The sequence below is a fragment of the Syngnathus acus genome, chromosome 9, assembly GCF_901709675.1.
Source record: "Syngnathus acus chromosome 9, fSynAcu1.2, whole genome shotgun sequence".
NCBI lineage: Eukaryota > Metazoa > Chordata > Actinopteri > Syngnathiformes > Syngnathidae > Syngnathus > Syngnathus acus.
In genome coordinates this window covers 16,565,714-16,586,965 of record NC_051094.1, presented here as the reverse complement: position 1 = coordinate 16,586,965, position 21,252 = coordinate 16,565,714, and the positions used below count along the sequence as shown (strand labels likewise).

The 21,252-nt window shown below is 39.3% G+C and overlaps 1 protein-coding gene across 1 annotated transcript in view; it reads right to left on the bottom strand.

Moving 5' to 3' along the window:
• Positions 1–21,252, bottom strand: part of si:ch211-158d24.2 (multiple epidermal growth factor-like domains protein 9) — a 46,787-nt gene that overhangs the window by 6,913 nt on the left and 18,622 nt on the right. The window contains exons 3-4 of the mRNA XM_037259476.1: positions 13,885–14,024; positions 6,666–6,815 (exon numbers count right to left, since the gene is read on the bottom strand). Of these exons, the coding sequence (XP_037115371.1) occupies positions 6,666–6,815; positions 13,885–14,024 (290 nt within the window). The remainder of the gene's footprint in view (positions 1–6,665; positions 6,816–13,884; positions 14,025–21,252) is intronic.

Here is a 21,252-nt window from a genome sequence, read left to right as displayed (position 1 = left end):
GGGGAAATGCAACTGAATATGTATATAACAACATGAAAAATTCAGCTTACATAAAGCCTCTCGGAACGCATCGTGTTTGTGTATGTTGGTGACTGGTATAAGGAAAGGCTGCTCATTTCTCTAAAATCAGTCACGAAGAGGCTAATACTTGTGATATGTTGAAGTAGTCTTAAGTAGAGATGTCCTTGTTAGGGGTGTAACGATTCATTGATACACATCGATTAATCGATATAATGCTCTACGATTTATTGGCATCGATGCTAAACGTAAACATCGATTTATATCGCCGTGTTTGACCTCGGACATTAGACGCGACTTTATTTTGAAATCCAGTTCATTGTTGCTTGCTTCCTCTTTCCGGGAGCAGTGTGCGGCATGTTGTGTTGTGAGCAGAGCAGGCACGTGAAAGGGGAGTCGACAACTAGTACGCGGCTCCTGGGCTGGTGCTATGGCTAGTGTCCAAAAAGACGAGGAAATTTGCTCCCCTTTAGGCTTCGTCATTCGTTTGGAAGCACTTTGGATTCCAAAGAAAAGATGGCTCAACGGACAAGACACGTGCAGTTTGTAAATCCTGCCATGCGGTGATCAAATATTCAGGGACCACAAATCTCGCCGCACATTTAAAGAAAAAACACGACATCAAAGTTCAGTGTTAAAATAAGCACTTTGTATACTACAATACTCTTGTAATTTCCTAAATAAAGAGTTTGCAGTACCTTGTTGATTTTGCGTATGAATTGTTATAAATCAGGATATTGTTCTATATTTTTTATTTAAAAAAAATAATAATACCGACCATAGAGCACTATATCGTGATGTATCGTGAATGAATAGGCTTTAAGATATCGGCAAATATCGTATCGTGGTTCTTTGTATCGATATGATATCGTATCGTGACAAAACCCGCGATTTACACCCCTAGTCCTTGTACATTTTGTTTCCAATTGATAGCTGTTTTGGTACATCTTAAGCGAGTCTTTACAGTGATTTCCAATGGGGAAATTGTGATCTCTTCCTTCTGTGATGTAGTCAGGCTGATGGGTCAAATGAAGCAAACTTCTCCCAAAAAGTGGGCATCAGTAAGTGTACTACCCTTCTGTTCCAAAATACCGTTATATTTCTTCTGAGGTTTTTGTCGGGGGGGAATTGTAGCACTGACATTTTATAATGTTGCCTCGCTTTACTCGCCCTTTAAATTAATAAACAAAGTCTTTTTTTTTTTTTTTATTATTGTGTTGATTTTTTTTCTAGCTTAACCTCGGTATTTTCACATTTTGTCTTACTTGGGCCAATCTTCTGCAACCAACCATGTTCTGCGAGTCTTCTGCAACAGTCATGCAGGAAGATACGTGCCGGCTGCTATGTTAGTATGTGTCCGCCTACCGGGACCACACTTGAGGTGATGCAATGTGTAAGGGAGGGGAAGGGACATGAACGAGGCTGAGCTGAGCTGGGACAGCATGAGCATAGTTGGACCATTTCAGAGCCACTCAGGCAGTAACAGACTGGGGGATGGGTCGGGGGGTGCATTATGCTTTCAGGCAGTATCACTGTATGAAGAAAGACATGATCAGAGAGGTATGGTTTTGTATCCTTCGACAATGTTATCAGTGTGGTGGCTGTGGGTGATTTGAGACTTAACACCAGAGCTAGGAGCTAAAGCTACCTCAAAACTTGGGCTGCCATGGCAATGACAATTTAGCACAAACAGTATAGTTTCAGTGCAGTGTAGAATAAACGATTTCAAAATATGTGGATGAACCTGTTTGTTGTAAATTGAGATCTTTACTGTGACACCCAGGGAGGTGAAGTGGCGCATTGTTCCAGATCAGAATCTAGGTCAGACATTAAATCACTCGTGTGATTGCATCTGCACCTACTGCTGTGGACTGGCTTTCATTTTTAATGTTTCCCGTGTTTATTTATTTATTTACATGTGATCTGTTCACTTAACAGGTTAAAAAGGAAGACCATAGATAAAGTCCAGTGCAGTGCTGCTCATGTTTCTGGGTTATATAACCCAGCAGGTTCGCTGCCTTTGAACCTCCAGCAATTTATCAGGCACAGCACGCTTTACAACATACATAGTAATGTGATCATTTGAGATACAAAATAACATTTAGGCCAGTGTAAGGACAGTGTCAATAACACGGATTGTGGTGTCTCAATACTAGAGCTCGGAATCACTCTTTAAATCCATCTGCTCTTCGTATTATCAATAACAAAGGTCTTCTGAATGGACTTGTATTTGCAAATAAAGAAATGTCACCAACAAATCCAAAACCAATATGATCAAAATGGTAAATGGCAACTAGCGGGCTATGGCCACACTCGGTGGGGCATTCACTTATTTTTTTTTAAAAAATGTTTAGTGTAGCTGAGCAGTTGAAAGTTGTAATAACAGTTTTTGCCACTAAATGGCAGTGCTCAACAGCGCATCCAACCCCAAGACTGGACTTCAGCAATGAGGAGAACTGGTCTTGGCCAGGGCTAAATATGATCAAGAAAAGGTTGTCTTTCGGGTGAAATAGTAAGCAAATAATATGTTCACTAAAATTAAACACAAACCTGTCTTCCTAATTTGGCAAATAAGCAAATAATTTGTTCACTGAAATGAAACACAAACCTGTCTCCCTAAATCGATTAGAGACACTACCAGCCATGAAAGGTTTATGATTTCTAAATAAGTGGATGAACCTGCTTGTTGTAAATTGAGATATTGTCACTTTAACACCAATCTCTCAGCATGCCAGACATTTGTGCACCTAATTCATGCAAAGGCTCATGGGGCATAGGAATAAAGTGGATTAAAAAATACGAAAAATATTTACAAATCATTATTCCTTCAATTACAGTGATCCCATTAATTTCTGTGTGAATCTTTTGCACCATTGGGACAATGCTGCGTTTTCTATAGAAACCAGAGACTGCATTGATTTTCTCCAAAAATCTGCAGGTCACCTTGGTCTATTAAAAAAACACAGGAAAGGAGGCGTTACATCTGCTTCAAAATATTGATGAGGCCGTGTCTTCGGATAAGTGGTCCAAGTGAGCAGTTTTCATCCTCGGCAAAGAGAAGATGTCATCACATTCCCCACAATGTAAACTGTTTAGGTCATTGTAAAATCTGGAGATTAGGGGGAGAAATTATTGATTGGGAGTTAAGCGTGAAAAAAGGGTTGAAATTCTGAAGTCTCCCACCAGAATTGGGGAAGTTGGTAAGTATGTCTATTGGTGCATGTTTTGCTACATGATCACGAATTGTCAGTGCTATCGAATGGAGAAACGTGACCGTTGCAATGAAGGAATGTATTTTTTTGTTCGGCGGCCCGGATTAAAAAGCACTGCGAGCTGTAGTTTTCCCATGTCTGTTGTTCAATTATATAGTCTAAAGTCAATCAATGTATCAGTTTGTATATCTTACGAGATATAAAACATCTTGCATGGTTATCTGCCCTTTGGTTGATGGTACATAGAGAGCAGATAGAGAGAGCAGGAAGAGTACATTATATACACTATTATTATATAATTTATAATCTTTTTATGTGAATCATTTTACTTTTTTAAAATGTATCCTCACATAAAATGCTTTTGGGCGGCACAATGGCGCACTGCTTAGCACATCCACCTCGCAGTTTGGAGGGTGCGGGTTCGACTCCACCTCCGGCCCTCCCTGTGTGGAGTTTGCATGTTCTCCCCGTGCCTGCGTGGGTTTTCTCCGGGTCCTCCGGTTTCCTCCCACATCCCAATTGAGCATGCCAAATTGCCAATAAGTGTGAGTGCGGATGGTTGTACGTTTCTGTGTGCCCTGAGATTGGCTAGCAACCAGTTCAGGGTGTCCCCTGCCTACTGCCCGATGACAGCTGGGATAGGCTGCAGCACGCCCGCGACCCCCGTGGGGAAAAGCGGTACAGATAACGGATGGATGGATAAAATGCTTTTCAAAAGAGACATTTAGTAAAATAGATTATACATAGAAGTATATAGTAGACTTGATTCCAGACAGGACATCAATACTAGTAGGGTTGCCCGGTTGTAAAAAAATGTTTTAATCCAGATTATTTTGGTAATCACTGAAATCATGACGAGTCAAATGATCATTTATTTTTGGGCTATTTTCACGTTCTATGTTTAACTGTAAAAAATACTGAAACTTTCTTTGAAATGCCTACCATCCAAAGACAGTTGGGATAAACTCCAGCACACCAGCGACCCTTGTGAGAGACAGTGGTTCGAAAGTTGAACACTATAATATTTTTAACATCGTGTTTTCCGCACCATAAGGTGCTTTGTGTTAAAACGCACAAACTCAATTGCGGGGCTTTTCTGTACTTAATCCGCACATAGAGAACGCTGCATTATGAGGCACATGCATGCCGTGACTTACAGTAAACAAAAATACATAACAAGAATGAGACAGTGAGACAGTTCAATTGTACGTTATTCTACTATTTAACCATGTAGTCTACTGTACTCACATTATTGTTAATCGATATTCATACGCAAATCCATCAACGTCCTCATCTTCTGTATCCGAATTAAACAGTCGGGCAAATTTGCCATTAAACATGACAAGTTCCCTCTCGTCATTGTCTCGTCGTCGTCACGTTGGCAATGATCCCGGCTTTCCACAAATCTTGAATGTCTCTTTGTTGATGCCATATTAGAGGGTCCTAATGCTGTTTGTTTTGCACAGACTGATAGTATCTATTTATCAATCACAGTGTATTACGTACAGTTCTCTGATTGGTTTACCGCCCCGGTCTACACATTTAATTTAAAACGAAATGTCTTCTGATTGGTTCATTGGGTCTTCATATTACTTCTACATATTACGTCTCTGTAGCAGCAGCCACATGACAACATTTACAGATTTTGGAATTTGGTCCACACAAAAGGCGCACCTTATTAAAAGGGGCACCTTTGGTTTTTGAGAAAATGAAAGGCTTTTAAGTGCACCTTATGGTGCGGAAAATACGGTATATCCAAGACGCTCAGACTATCCAACTTAAAACTGCAATATCTCGTAGGTCCTCGGTTTGTGTCCTCGGTTTACATGTTTACGACACACGTCTCATATATTATTTTTTATATTATATATTATTTATATATTTTTTTTGTTTTTCATCTCATATACCGTAATTTTCGGACTATAAGTCGCACCGGAGTATAAATCGCACCAGCCATAAAATGCCCAAAAATGTGAAAAAAACCATATATAAGTCGCTCCGGAGTATAAGTCCCATTTTGGGGGGCAATTTATTCGACAAAATTCAACACCATGAACAGACATGAACGAGCAACAACAGGCTAAACGATACTGTATGCTAACGTGACAAACACAAACGAGGAGCTGAGAACGGGCCTGACGTAACATTCAGTTATTTAAAAAAAACGATTACATAAATAACACGTTTATAAAACCATCTGTCACTCCAATTCATTAAATCCATCGATCGTCCTTTGTCAACAATGCCGTGTGCCGCGCCGCAGTTCAAATTATTCCACAGGCCCATACAACGATATATAAACTATATTTTAAATAACTATCACATAAACAACAATATTATCAAACCATTTGTGTCACTCCAAATCATTAAATCCATCGATCAAATTTCTCGTCCTTTGTCATCCTGGTGACAGAGGACATGTCCAGAGGATATGGCGCTTTAAAGTGTTAATTACTTTATTTGATTTTTTCTCTCTATTTTTCATGTTTTTAATATGTTCAAGATAAAGATATCAAAGCATGTGAAGTGATCAACTATACTAAAAATAACATGTGAAGTGGTCAACTATACTTGTAAGTAAGTGATGTGTTAATGATCAAGTAAAAATTTGTGAAAAAAAACATATATAAGTCGCTCCTGAGTATAAGTCGCCCCCCCACCCAAACTATGAAAAAAAACGCGACTTATAGTCCGAAAATTACGGTATTTAAAGCCTTTTTTCCACCTAAGCGGTTTTGCGTCGTAAAGGCGTCTTAAGATTCGTAACGCGCACGGGAACGAGTTGGCGCGCGCGGTGGAAGAATACAATGCGAGAGAGCCTGTGGACCGAGGAAGACGACATTACCCACTCACATGGTATACACCATGTTGGACTGTCATCTCTCTCTTGCAACGCCCCTTTCCAGTGTGGAAGCCAACCACAGGACTAAAGGTAAAGAATTGTTTCTCTTTTTTTATTATTGTACTGTTTTCTGTTATTACTGTTTCAACTAACACCCAAATTCAGTTTACATTGCCGCATAGGAACGGATCGATGTCGTAAATCGAGAACCCCCTGTATATTATTGGAAAGCTGAGATGGTTCCCTTTTTGGTGCCAAAACCTAATTTTGAAAATGTGGGTCCCATTGTTCATTTATTTGCTTATGCTTTTGCTACAGCGGGTCACATATTACTTTGACCAAGTGATTCAACCTTCATAAGGCAGCCATTGACATGCATGGAGGTTATTAGTTTTGCCTTTACTGAATGACAATTACAATGTTCAAGCATTTTGTGAAGGGTGTTCTATCCATTAAAATTTAGACACCCAATACGGTTCCTCGCGTTGTGAGTGCAGGTGAGTGCGTGTGTGTGTGCGTGTGTGTGTGCGTGCATGTGTGTGTGTGTGTAAGCATATGTGCGTGCGTGCATGTGTGTGTAGTCAGGGACTCACCGGTGTGACAGGTGCCAGTGGAGGAAGAATTGGAGCAAGGGCATGGGACACAGTCTTCAGTCAGGGCAGTGCTACGGCTGCGGTAATGATCTGGCTTGCACTCCTCGCAATTGTTCCCCTGGGTGTTACCCACACAGTTCACACATACACCTGAGGAAATAAAGTTTAGAAAATCTGTTTTATCCTAGTTGTACTTTTTTAAACATGGGAAGGTGGAAGATACGAAAAGGACCTATTATACATAAAAGAAAAAAATAATAGCATGACAAAAAATTACTATACTGTACATTATACATAAACAGCAATTTATGTATATTGTGGTCAGACGTGTGTTTGTATTTGAATTTATAGCTGCTTGATTATGGGTAAAAATCATATTCACGTTTATTCTGTTCAATATTGAAATCATGATTATTTACACGATTAAGTTTTTAAAATTGGAAAAGCATTTATTGAACATGTTTGGAACAGTATTTATTGAACATGTTTAAATAAGACTCTCCTGTTAACAGTGTTAGAAAACTTCATTTTCGCCACAAACTATTTCAAAGTTCAATTCACAAATTTTAAAAGGAACTTGTTCAGTTCATAATTGAAATTTCATGAACTAAGTTTATGGTTCCAAAAATGAAAAGTTTATGGTTCTTTTCTTCCCCCAATAAATAAAAGGTTGCTTCGAGCACTTACCCTCTGGCATTTTCTCATTTTCACGCATTCCATTCACACTAATATCCAGGTGCTATCACCTTAAATACCTATCTTAAATACAAGAGAAAATTGCTTGAATTCTGTTTTTCTTTAATGAGTTGAAACAAAAACATGTCTGTGGTCCAGAACACACACACAGAACACAAACAATCTGCTGTAGGGGCCAAAACTCAGGTTGGAAATGAAGCATGTACAAATTAAGTATTCAATGTGCAAAACAAAAATTTGATTTGGTTTATCTAAATGTGTTTTGCGGGGTTTTATTTTGAAGTCTAAGAAGAGAAAAACTGGCATCCTTGAATAAAAGTAAACTGCTGTTCAAAACCATTCCATTGGCCCCAAAATGAGCGTGTTCACAAAAACGTCCACAGAGCAAAAATGCGCTATGTTGAGTTAATGTTCGTCCAAAATATTTTAGTGAGTTCATAAAGATTCCATTCATTGAATGCGTTAAGGTACAACATTGCCTGTTAAATATGGCCTGGATCTCCACTCTCCACACATGCGGGGGCGTTGCGGTTGAGTTGCGCATGCACGTCTCAGAACGGAAACACCAAATAATCGTTTGTCGTCGATTATATGAATTTTGAGATTGTCTGGACCCAAAATTGTGATTATAATTATAATAATGAGCAGCCCTAATTTTAATGCAACTTGTTTCGCCAAACGCAAGAGGTGTCAGTGTTTAATGTCATGTTCTCATTATGACCTGTTTGAACCACAAAGGTTTTTATGAGTTATTACAGATAACACTATTATTTTAAGTTGGCCATCACTTGATAGTTGGAGACCCGACTTGCCAGATGCATCCTCACTGCAACACACCTGATTCAAATCATAAGAATTGCTATCAGGCTTTTATAGCGCTTGCTGGTCAGGTGATCATTAAATCAGGTGTGTTGTAGTAGGGCTGCACCTAAAACGGGCTGGATAGGCGGCCTTGAGGACCGGAGTTGGTGAGCCCCGTTTCAAAGGCTTCAAAAAGCTGGCAAAAGACTTTTCCCCTGTGACTGAATTACTTGTGCGAAGCTGTGTGTGGCTGTTTACGGACAAGTAAGAGTAAAGAGTAGCATTTTAATGTGAGATAAGCATAGGAAACGACGTGCCATAAAAGCAATTTCCGTAATGCACCACCTTCTGGCTGTTGTTTGTTTGGCTAACAGAGATTCCCAAACCATTGCTGGCAGCAGACGGCTGACTTACCCTGGTGGACGGATCCCCTGCGTCAAGGTTAGGTGACACAATTTTTAACTCAGTGAATAAATGTTCTCCCAAAGTGAACAAATCTGATTAAACTTCATCTGCATGTCCCCAAATATCTCCGAATTATCTAGTATGGTCATATAAATTTTGCAGCTAGCTTTCAACACTATTTTGCTGGATAATACGTAATCAGTGTTTTTTCCTGCCAAAAATTGGCATTGGCCTCAGACTCAAAAACTACATATAGATCAGGCCCTACAATTGATATATAAAACCTACACCTAAAGGCTACAGGTACATACATTTATCCAAATCATACAATAGGTGGTGTGGATTTTAGAATTTCTTTAAATGTGACATCTGTTCCAGCATGACTGTATCCCAGATCAGAAAACAAGGTATTGAGTTTGTTGCATCTTTATTGACTGGCCAACACAGCGCTCTATACTGAAATCAGAGGCGATTACTCTAAGACGGCAAGGGAAGCTCAGCTTCCCCCTAAAATGTAATAAAATAAGTGATCAAATATATACTGTTGTGTGTACATGTCATTGACTAAATATGCGCTACAATGCGCTCAACCTTTGTTCAGAATCAGCTTCTTATCACTGGTAACGATGTGGCTTTCCTCTCACTCATTTCCGCAGCTTCACAGTGATTTGAACAGTGCTTTAAACAGTGTAGATGCTGGGTGTCCACCGAGTTCAATAGGGAAGCAAAAAGTGCAGCGAAATGAGACGAGTCATTGGATAAATGCTGAGCTTTGTCCCACCCATCGGACACCCAGATAATCTGTCTGAGGCTGAATCCCTTTTTGATTGACAGCGAAATGAGCGAATTAGCAATCTTTTTGTGTAAACATCCGTGGAAGCATTTATTAATTTTCATTCTGTTTAGAGTTGAACCGGAGACTTTCCTAATCTTCTTAGCGACATTTTCTTTGTTAGAAACGGCTAGCGACAAATTGAGCTTCTCTTTCTGGTGGGTTCTTTTGTAGCTGCTTGTGTTTGGAGACTGACTTCTATCACTCTTTCTGACTCCTATCACAGTTTCTGTCCCTACCGATCAGCAGGTAAATAAACCGACAAATTTTATGATGTAGGCCGAAATTGAGCTTCCCCTTCTTGAAAGACCAGCATCCGCCACTGACTGAAATTCATTAAACACATTTGGAATGAACTAGAACTCTGTATACAGCGGAATGAGAAAGAACAAACATGACATAGCAGTGTTTATTCAGTTAAAGAATTATGGATAGGTTATCATTAGATTTGTGGATATGACAATACGATGACAAAGACCAGGTTGCTCCAACCCTAAATAAATGATCCAGTTCATGTACGCGTTCTGCAGTTTGGATACAGTAAAATGCGATTTTGCACATAGTGTTCTTGTTTGAGTGTACAATTTCCCTGTGAAAAGAGCATCAGTGCTCAGAGAGAACAGTAAAACCATAGTTAATCCACAGCCCTGAACACTGAGCCCGAGTGAGAACTTAGTAGTCCATCTGTTCATGCAAAATAGCAGCAAGACATATGGCTTCTAAAACTCCCCCTCACCCCCCCCCCCCACTATTACAACCATCAGTAAGGCTTCCCCTTTCGTCCTTCAAGCAACTCTATGTGACTAAAAGCCTGGCTTCTGGGAGGTGAGGCACAGTCCTCCTCAAGAGGATCAACTTAAACTATACTCTCTTGTCTCCAGTACCATTTGTGCTCCGCCTTCTTGCACAAACCACCCTTAAAAATGAGACCTTGGTTTCAATGGGTTTTTATTTTCTTGTTAAATACACTCCAGACTCGCATAAAACAAACTGATGGTTTTACGATCTGTGAGACTTCTTTGTAAGACTGCTCTGTCCAATCCCGTTCCTGCTCGCTAATCGAATGCTGCATATTTGTAGAGACTCCAGTTACTTAAGGGGAATGAGGAAGATCCGTGTGTGTATGTGTGCGTGTGCGTGTGTTTGTGGGTGGGTGTGTGTGTGTGTGTGTGATGTGTGTGTGTGATGTGTATGCGGGTGAACGTGCAAAGGGGCTGGATACTACAGTAATCAGCTGCTTTTGTTAAAAGCACAGTTGTCCCCATCACGACCTAAACAAAGCTAGTGCCGTGAATGCTGAAATGAATGTAGCTAAAATGTAGGTCTAGCGAATGTGAATGGATCAAATGCATAAGCACTTAAGATCTCACCGGTGATCAGCAAACTAATACCGTGTTAACTTCCAGCTCCCTTCACACAGCAAAAACAAAAGCGGTTGAAAAGACAGGAAAAATAAGTGAATATAATGTAAAGGATTGTCAATAGATTCTACAAAACGGTAGATGGCTTGGATGAGAATTGCTGTGTGCAACTTTGTAGTGGAAGAGCTCTTTCCATTCATAGTCGTACAGAGTAAAAAGCTAGCACTAGTCTTTACCAAAAAAGACCCCCCCAACGGTACACAAAAATAACACTGTGCGTGTGAATATTCTCATTCATCCAGGTCTTTTCGTCCTCAAAGCATCGAATTGATCTTGACTGGACTGTTCTGGTTGTCTTACAAGTCGTTTCACCTCTCATTTCAGAGCAGCCTTCGTCAGCTCAAGGCTTGGTTAAGACTGTATCAATTTGATAAAGTGTGAAAAACTATTTATGCTCTGAGTTAGAGGTATGCCCCAACCACAAGTGAAAGAAGGTAGAGGATTGCTTGTGCCGGGGCTAAGGAAATTATTTAAAAAATAAAAAAACGTTTTTATTGCACGAGAGCTTTTTTTTTTTTTTTTTTTTTTTACATCAGACTTTGATATAAAGTAGACCTTTACATTCTTGCCGCATTTGTTTTATTACCTCCTCAAAAATGCTGGGTTAAAACCAACCCAATTTTAGTTAAAAAATTAGACAGTTGTCATTTTATTGTACATCACAACCCAACAAAGTGGGTTGTCTTTTTGCAGAACAACCCAAAATTGGGTGAAATTACCCCAACTTCCTGGGTCTGGTCAATTTTTAACCCAGCAGTCTTAATGATGTATGTTTTCATTATTATATTATTATATATTATATTTTTTCTGTTTCTTTGGGGAGTGCCATTTCTGTTTTTTTGTAGAAAACTCTTAGACCAATATGAGAGCAAGTGGGGCTGTTAGTATATGTGCGCTATACATTGGGGCTTTTATTTTGACGTATGCTACACAGGAAGTATTGTTTTTATTGTTTTTGTTTAACAATAAAAAACAGGTGCTGTCAATCAGTTGATTAGCACTGGCAAACCAAAGTGAACTGTGTTGGTGTTCTTTCTGTTCTCTCTTTCTCCACAGTATTAGTGTTTTATTGAAATAACTGATAACAATTTGCAAAGAGAGGGGTGAATTTGTGCCACTGCCAAATGACATACTACGCTATAGCTGTTGTGAAAGCGCTATGTAAATGAAAATGTATTGTTGTATTTTATTAATTGTTACACACACAGCATATACAGTAGATCAGGGGTGTCAAACTCATTTTTTTCGCGGGCCGCATTGTAGTCATAGCTTCTTTCGGAGGGCCATTATGACTGTCAACCCAAATAAATGTATGAGCACCTCATATTATATAGAGTAAAAGCTACAAAACAAACTGACAAATAACTCGCTTTCAAATCAGACGAGTTATTAACAGATATTATTAAAAGTGAAGACAATTTGCAATCCTAGTAATGACACACGAATTTGATGCACAATTTGTCTTCGCGGGCCACATAAAATGATGTGGCGGGCCGTATCTGGCCCCCGGGCCTTGAGCTTGACACCAGTGCAGTAGATAGTACATCGGGAGAAAAATACTGGACAAAATAATCATTGGAATTTGCAGTCTGTTGGGACTGGAACAGTTGACTGACGGACATCCATTTTGCGGAAGAAGGACGCGGGACAAGAAAGTTCAAGAATAGGAAGGACGACGGTGGTTTTTTTCGCCGGTCCGTGTAATCGCCTTACCCGGGTCGAATACTGAGAGACCTCTCACTCCGTCACTGACGGATGCACATTTAATTGACGACTGACAGAAACACACCCAGCCCGTCTCGCGTGTGTTTATTATGCTACATTCACCCAGGATGCGAAATGAACGATGGCCGATGTTCACTTGCTTGTGCAAGTGTCATTCCTGCAACATGTACAAGAGAAGAGGTGGGGACATATTCATTTAAATAAGGGGAAAAAGACCCACTTTTTTTTTGTCCTTGGCAACAATGGACGAGAGCAACCGCAGCTGATTTATTCCTGTTATCCCTTAAGTCCTGCAAACTACGGGACCATCATGAAGCACACAGCTTCTAGTGAATTCTGTAGCCTTATTGGTGTGAATGACTGTAGCTTGCAGCACTATTAGGCTATTGATCTTATTGAATGTTCTGCAAGGTCGTTTGGTTCACTGGTTTGGTTTGTGCTATCAAAACCCAAAGCCTGGGTATGATTCCCAAGTGGTGGGTGGCACTTAATTATTTATGATGTTAATGTTCATTTTGGCTGCATTGTCTCACAGAAACACACAAATGTACTCACTATATAACAAAAAAGTGACTGGAATATTTTATAGATGATAGCAATGGTGATGAGCTTTTTATTTTGGGGGGCCTAATGACGACTGAAGGACGGATGAAAGTGCTTGACGGAGGAACCTTTTAAATAGAACGTGGACAGACGATAGGGCGGACAATTATGTTATGACTTAGGACGAAATGACCATGACGAAAGGTTTGTCATCACTGAGGAGAGGTTCCTCACCATACAGCTTGTTGCAACTGCTGCTCACAGACTGCGGACCAATCTATCTTAGGCGGCAGAGGTGGTACCCCATACGTGGACTTCAGGGGAAATCAAATCAACCCTTAGCAATTTCAATCGACTGTATAATGACGCATGAACAATTCTGCTTACATTAAGCCTCTCGGAACGAGTCGTGTTTTCATAGGTTGTTATAGGTTAAGAACAATAAAGAACATGTTTTGTTTAAAAATGGCCGCCGACATTGTATTTTCAAAAGCAGTTTATAACGAATTTGTCGTATTACTTACCAGAGGCTGAGCTGCACTGGATTTGTTTACGTAGTAAACTAGTGCCCAAAGCAAGAGGTGGCCACTCTTCATGTCGTTTACCTAATTACAGTATATTCTTGGTATGCCTCTGTAGTGTAGCATAAAAATCAAAAGTAGAACTTGTGTAATTTTTGTTCTGGCTGTCTGGGACCCACCCAAAATGGGTCTGCAACGCACTTTTGGGTTCCAATACACCAGATAAGAATCACTGTTCAAGATGAAATTGCGATTTTCCTTATCAGCAGACTCACCTGACTGTGGATGGCAGTAGTTGGTGTGATTGTGACACTGACAGGGCTGGCATCCGGTGCTGCTGAAGTGGAAGAAACCTGGGTGGCATTCGTCACACTTGGGTCCATACACTCCTGCCTTGCACGCACATATTCCTGAGCTGAAAGGGCAATAGGGAAGATATAGTTTCTGAACACAGTACAAGGTATGAAAAGCAAAGTACCGGTAATAGTACAACAGTATATACCGTAAATTTCGGACTATAAGCCGCGACTTTTTTCTCAAATTTTGAACCCTGCGGCTTATAGTCCGGTGCGGCTTATATAGGATTTTTTCCGTGATTTTTGTGATGACTTGATCACTTTTATACACTCGTAAAAAGGCTGTGGACCGCTGTTGTGTGGCACCGCTTTGCTGGGCGGAGGGATGTATGACACGGTCACTGGGGAGAAAAGTGGTGTGTTGATCGCACGTCCATCCGCCAGGCAAATAGTGCCGTAAAATTTACACAAAGATCAGACAGAACGAGATCAAGACGGACAATACTGAAAGGAAGCTTTTATACACAAACCATCATTATGGGGGGCTTATATATGATTATTTCCGTGATTTTTGTGATGACTTGATCACTTTTATACACTCGTAAAAAGGCTGTGGACCGCTGTTGTGAGGCACCGCTTTGCTGGGCGGAGGGATATATGACATGGTCAGTGGTGTGTTGATCGCATGTCCATCCGCCAGGCAAATAGTGCCGTATAATTCACACAAAGAAGAGACAGAACGAGATCAAGACGGACATTACTGAAAGGAAGCTTTTATACACAAACCGTCATTATGGGGGACAAAAGAAATGCATATGATGCCACTTTTAAGCTGAAGGCAGTCGATGTTGATGACATTGTGTTGCGTCACCCTTTTCTTTATTTCGTGGTCCCGTCTACTCTGGAGCTATACGTGTCGCTCGCTAGTTTAATGTAATTTAGCGCTTCGTGCATGAATAAAATTAGCATGAACAGACCCTCATCATGGAAAATGCTAGAAGAAATGCATAAAACCGACGACGAAAGAGATACTGAGAAAGTGTGTGGCAAAGGATAACAAACGCAATCGGAAGACTTCGATGGTTTCAATGCACAGGAGGAAGATGAAGACGATGAAGCTCTTTTTTTTTACTTTTACTTGTATGCTTTTTTAATCAGCCCTGTTAGTGCTGTGCTACCGTGTTGCTGCTGTGTTACCGCCGCGTCTCAGTGACATTTACCGGTATTTTTTTATTTAATCAAACCCTATTAGTGCTGTGTTACTTCCGTGTTGCTGCGGTATTACTGCCGCGTCACAGGCAGTGTTTGGAAAGAAATGTTAAGGTATGTTATTAAAACTTTAAAAAAGCTTTCTGTGTCCAGTCTTTCTTTGTTAATAATTCGCGTGCAGACTTCCGTGTTGCTGCGGTACTACTGCTGCGTCACAGGCAATGTTTAGAAAGACGTGTTAAAGTATGTTATTAAAACTTTAAAAAGGCTTTCTGTGTACTGTCTTTCTTTGTAAAAAACTCGTGTGCACGTGCGGCTTATAGTCCGGTGCGGCTTATATAAGAAAAAAACTAAAATATCCCCGGATTTTAGCTGGTGCGGCTTATAGTCCGGTGCAGTTTATAGTCCGGAAATTACGGTAAAATAATGCAACTGCATTTATTTTAAATTTACATTTTGTTTCTCCCTACGCCAAGGGTGTAGCACTATAGAACTGGAATTACTGGGATTCATGTTGGGACATGCACGTAACTTGAGAGCTGAGAGTTGAGAGCACAGATTTGAATGAAAAAAAACCCCAATCATTTCTAATCTACGTGTGCAGTAACAAATTTAGTGTAACTATTGTAGAAGCAGCTTTGCTATGCTTGGTATTTAAAACAACTAAATTACTAAAGAATTTCCAGTGTTTGGAAGTTAATAAAGTAAAACCAATCAATGTCTCATTTGAGTTACCATTAAATAGATCCAGAAATACACTTTAAAATCATTATTATAATTAATAACTAATAACTAATCCAACAGCTCTAAAAATCACCCCCCCAACATTTGAATTTCTGTCTCTTTCATAGAATCGGATCTTTTCATTGCTTTGTGGGTCGTGAATTCTAAGAGATGAAGGAGACTCTAATTAGAAATAAAATGAAATGACTCAATGACACATCAGCGTAAGTAATCTATGACAAGAACAAGCACAATGCCAAGTCAAGCCTGATCAACTCTCCAATCCAGACAATACACTCAAAAACAATTACTACATACACACAATGGCTTCAAAACAATAGAAGTAAATCACAAGTGACTGGAAGCAATTTCTGCGACTATGTGTCTTCATACAAATTGGACTTTGTTAAATAACTGCACTTAATGCAAATGAAGAGGCTGGCGGTGATGCTTAGTGGGGCGTGGGCAATTCTAAACACAAGACTGGAAGAACTCACACACATACACGCACGCACACATACACACAGCAGATGTTTCAAAACTGAAGGAACAGAGAAATAAATGAATTAAAGAACAGTATGTATGAAAGTCACATGCATGACAAAATATGTACGTTTTTATGCTGCAGTGACTATATTAATAATTTTAAAAACATTAAATAAATAAAATGTAAGCTTGTTAGAGTAACTTATGTTGGAGGAGGTCTTAGAACAGTTGATGTGACGAGCTTTGGACAGCGTTATCACAGAGCTGTTATAACAATGTCAATAGAGTGGAAGCTAAAAAGTGGCACATATATCTGACATTAATGGTGTCGCTTCAAACACTTCCAATATGCTGTAAGTCGTTGTGCTTTAGTCATTCTCAGATCAGTATTAGCATGGCGGATCAATGCAAGCTTCTGCAGCACTTACATGGTCACAAGCACAATCTCTGTATATACAATTCATTATTTATGACTTAGATCCCACTTCCCCTTTTACAAACCTTGTGATGGAAACAGCTTATCAATGGGAGTGTCAAAGAGCTTAAAGCTGTGTTTGGGGGGAGGGGGTGGGGGCATTCCTGCACATGAAGCACATGATACTTTTGCTGACCTGTATTAACAGCTTATGTGATAAGAACACATGTTCACACAATGGATACTTCCAAACAAATGGCTTTACATGGCAAAATCTACCAGAAAAAAAATCCAGCCCCTCCTCAACTTTCTGCCATGATTATAAATATTATTTATGAAACTGTTATACGTTTGTCTGCATAATATAGCAATCATATTAACATAATGAAAAAAAAAGAAATGTACTGTACCTCAACGTATAACAATGAATAACTATTTACATTGTTTTTTAGTCTGTCACAAAAAAGATTAAAAGCGCATAAATTTGCCTGAAATACAAAAAAAGTTAAAAAAAACAACATTTTTTGATAGTGAACGTTTGCATCATTATCTCTCCACCTTTTCTTCACTGTTAAATATTTTTACATGGTGTCCTTTAAGGGTTTTTTTAATAGTGAAAGTTTGCATCATTATCTCTCTTCCCCTTTTCTTCACTGTTAAATAATTTTACATGGTGTCCTTTGAGAGTTTGTTCACTTCCCAAAAGGTGATATCGTACAAACTTGTGTTGTATCCATGGTATACAAATGATGAATGAGGTCATTTAAATCCCCATCAGCCCACAACACTGATGTCTTGATTCTACACATTCCATTTGTCCAGCATGCCGCTCTGACTCGGACTTGGGTGTCGAAAGCACGCTTGGATTGTATTTTCAAATGCATCCTTGATCAGTTCTGTGCTGTGTGTGCGCATGCTTAGTGGAAAAAAAAAAACACTCTGACATATGAGGGCGCTATTGCCACCTACTGTAGTGGATGTGAAATGACACTTCTTTTTGGTATAGCAAAAACAGCAAGGTGCAAATGTGAATATAAACACGGAAGTGACTTATATTCCAGGCTCATTTTTCAAATGCTGCTTCAATAACAATTGCAGCTGAGATTTTCCCTCTAAATGAATAGTTGAACAAAATATAAATATCTTCTTTTTAAAGTAAATTTACTCCGAGTCCACACTAGTTCAAGTGTGACCGTTTGTTGTTCAATTTTGCAATTTGGATATTCAGAATGCACCAAAAACGGAGTGACAGTGTGTGTACTTGCCAGTGCTAGCTGCGTTCGAAGATGAATGGAAGCGTAGCGCACTCTTGTCTATCATTCATAACAACATCTCCATGACTACGATGCGAGATTTGTTTATGGAGCATGATGCCCAGGTTACAGTGAGATAGTGTTTGGATCATAAAAGTGGAAGGTCTGTACATGACTGAGCATGCCGTGGATTGCGTCACTTGCCATGCTTGTTAGTCAGTACTGGATCAGTGTTCTGTTACAAGCTTTCTTTTTCCATGGTGAGGAAATATTTTGTTTGATTACCTTGGGAATGACTCAGACTGAACAGAAGGTACTGTACACTTAGCAAGTGTAGTTGTATCACTGGGTGTGAAGTCTAATCTAAAAGAGTATATTAAGCACAAGAGCAGTGAGGTCAGGGTTATCCCCACAAGTGTATTTTGCATTTTATTTGTCTTTTTTTGCTTTCTATTAGGGGTGTAAATCGCGGGTTTTGTCACGATACGATATCATATCGATACAAAGAACCACGATACGATATTTGCCGATATCTTAAAGCCTGCTGTGATTCATTCACGATACATCACGATATAGTGCTCCACGATCGATATTTTTATTTTTTTAAATAAAAAATATAGAACAATATCCTGATTTATAACAATTCATACGCAAAATCAACAAGGTACTGCAAACTCTTTATTTAGGAAATTACAAGAGTATTGCAGTATACAAAGTGCTTATTTTAACACTGAACTTTATCAAATTCCTATATTTTTTCTCATATAAGTAAAGCAAAATGAATATTCTTTCTTTTTTTGTAATACCATTAACTTTAAAGTGCATTACTGAACTATTTATTTACAATAATTTTAATTGTCCGTTGAGCCATCTTTTCTTTGGAATCCAAAGTGCTTCCAAACGAATGACTTGAAGCCCAAAGGGGAACGAATTTCCTTGTCTTCTTGGACACTAGCCATAGCACCAGCCCAGGAGCCGCGTAGTTGTCGGCTCCCCTTTCACGTGCCTGCTCTGCTCACAACACAACACGCCGCGTACTGCTCCCGGAAAGAGGAAGCAAGCAACAATAAACTGGATTTCAAAATAAAGTCGCGTCTAATGTCCGAGGTCAAACACGGCGATATAAATCGATGTTTACGTTTAGCATCGATGCCAATAAATCGTAGAGCATTATATCGATTAATCGATGTGTATCGATGAATCGTTACACCCCTACTTTCTATATATGGTGGCGCCACCGATTTGTATCATCGACGGCAAAGAGAAGGAGAAATATTTTACCATGACTCCTCTGAAACTGTGAGTGAAAAAAGCAGTAGACGTGCCTGTCCAGGCTGGTCACGTCCAAATGGCTAATGATAAAAAGATGGCATGAAATACACACTGGAAAGTCAGCTGCTTTTCATCTTATGGCAATTTTTTTTTATTTAAATAACTAGAATTTTGCCATCTGGCCCTCCCATACATAAAGACAGACAGGTCGATTTTGTGTGTGTTAGCCACTTGGTTAGGCATCTCTGATCACGCAACTCAACAAATTACGGCTAGCTCAGGTGAGGATGTAAACAAAACAAAAAAAAAAGTTAAGTACATCACAAAGTCAGTTGGGTGTATGCACTGTGGCCATCATGTATAATTTTTAAGAGCAAAAAAACACAAACAAAATAATTTGCTTAAAAGTCACACTGATACATGCACAAATAAAATACATCCAACCAAAAATTATAATTATATTGTAACAATATAGGAAATGATCCATTGCCCCAAATCATCTGGGAAACATCTAGTCAAAGCAATCTTTTTTTTCCTCAATTTTGAATGATGACAACATTATATATAGATGTGCCCTTTGCTGGCAACCGATAGAAATGAACTTTTATAACGTTTTGTTTAAATTTCCATGTTATGTACTGTTATGTATAAGAATTACGCCTACTGCTCAAATGCACAACATACTACTTTCACCACAATAAACCATAACCATAATTTATAACCACAATTGCATCATCCTTATAATGTCACACGTCACTGCAGTCTGAAACAAAGTGCCGTAATTTTCGGACTATAAGTCGCGTTTTTTTTCATAGTTTGGGTGGGGGGGCGACTTATACTGAGGAGCGACTTATACGTGAATTTTTTCAGTAACTTCTGTAACAAAATACTGACAATCCATAACATTTGGCAGCTCTGCATGATCCTTTTCGCCACAATGAAACAGCTGGACTTGCTTTGTTTAATTCATTTTAACTCTCTACTTAAATTCACTACTGTTGATAGCTACTCCATCCATCATTGTACTTTATATCAGAAGGTGGGATGGGCACCTCTATCTGTATGACTAGGTATGCATTGGCTCACTTGAAAGGCAACATGTCCAGCATAAATCAGTACAGCAATTTTTTTTCAAGCGACTGTTACTCAAAGTTTCCCAGACTACAGTAAAACTGAATTAGGTAAAACCACTGTCAGTTTACATTTAGGAAAAAACAAGGCGTGCAATTTGTTTTCATAATCTATTAATCTGTCGGTGATTTGATGAATTGAATAAAAAAAACATGATTTTGTTTCTATCCCGTCAATCAAAAACAGGACATTGTTTCACATTGACAGTGGAGCAAATTCAAAAATATAAATAACAATTCAGTTATTGTTTGGTCAGTAACACGTCAGATAATGGGCAAATTTGTTGATTTGTTTTCCGATGTAAAAGCAAACCTAAAAGCTAACCACTTATTTTGATGATCAGTCAAAGATGATCTGTCTGCTTTCATGCAGGTCTAATGAAATGAGAGAATAGTTACAGTTGAGAAGATGAAATTCAGAGGATTTGGACAATACTAAATTAAAAAGTACCGTATTTTCCAGACTATAGGTCGCTCCGGAGTACAAGTCACACCAGCCATAAAATGCATAATAAAGAAGAAAAAAAACATATACGTAAGTCGCACCGGAGTAAAAGTCGCATTTTGGCGGGGGGGGGACGGACGTCAGTGCCTCCCCAGTCATGAACCTCACCGCATGTCACTGATGTGAACTATATATCAAATAACTATAACATAAATGACAATTTTATCGAACCATCCGTGTCACAACAAATCATTAAATCCATTTAAATCTTCGTCCCGTGTCACAAACAACGTCGCTGCTGATTCCGTCCGGAAGTACATGCGGCGCTGAGGTCAGACTCCTTGTCAGTTGCGGCTCCAATTATTCCACAGGCCTAGTGCGCCCTCATGCGGTTTAAAGTGAAACTAACATGTG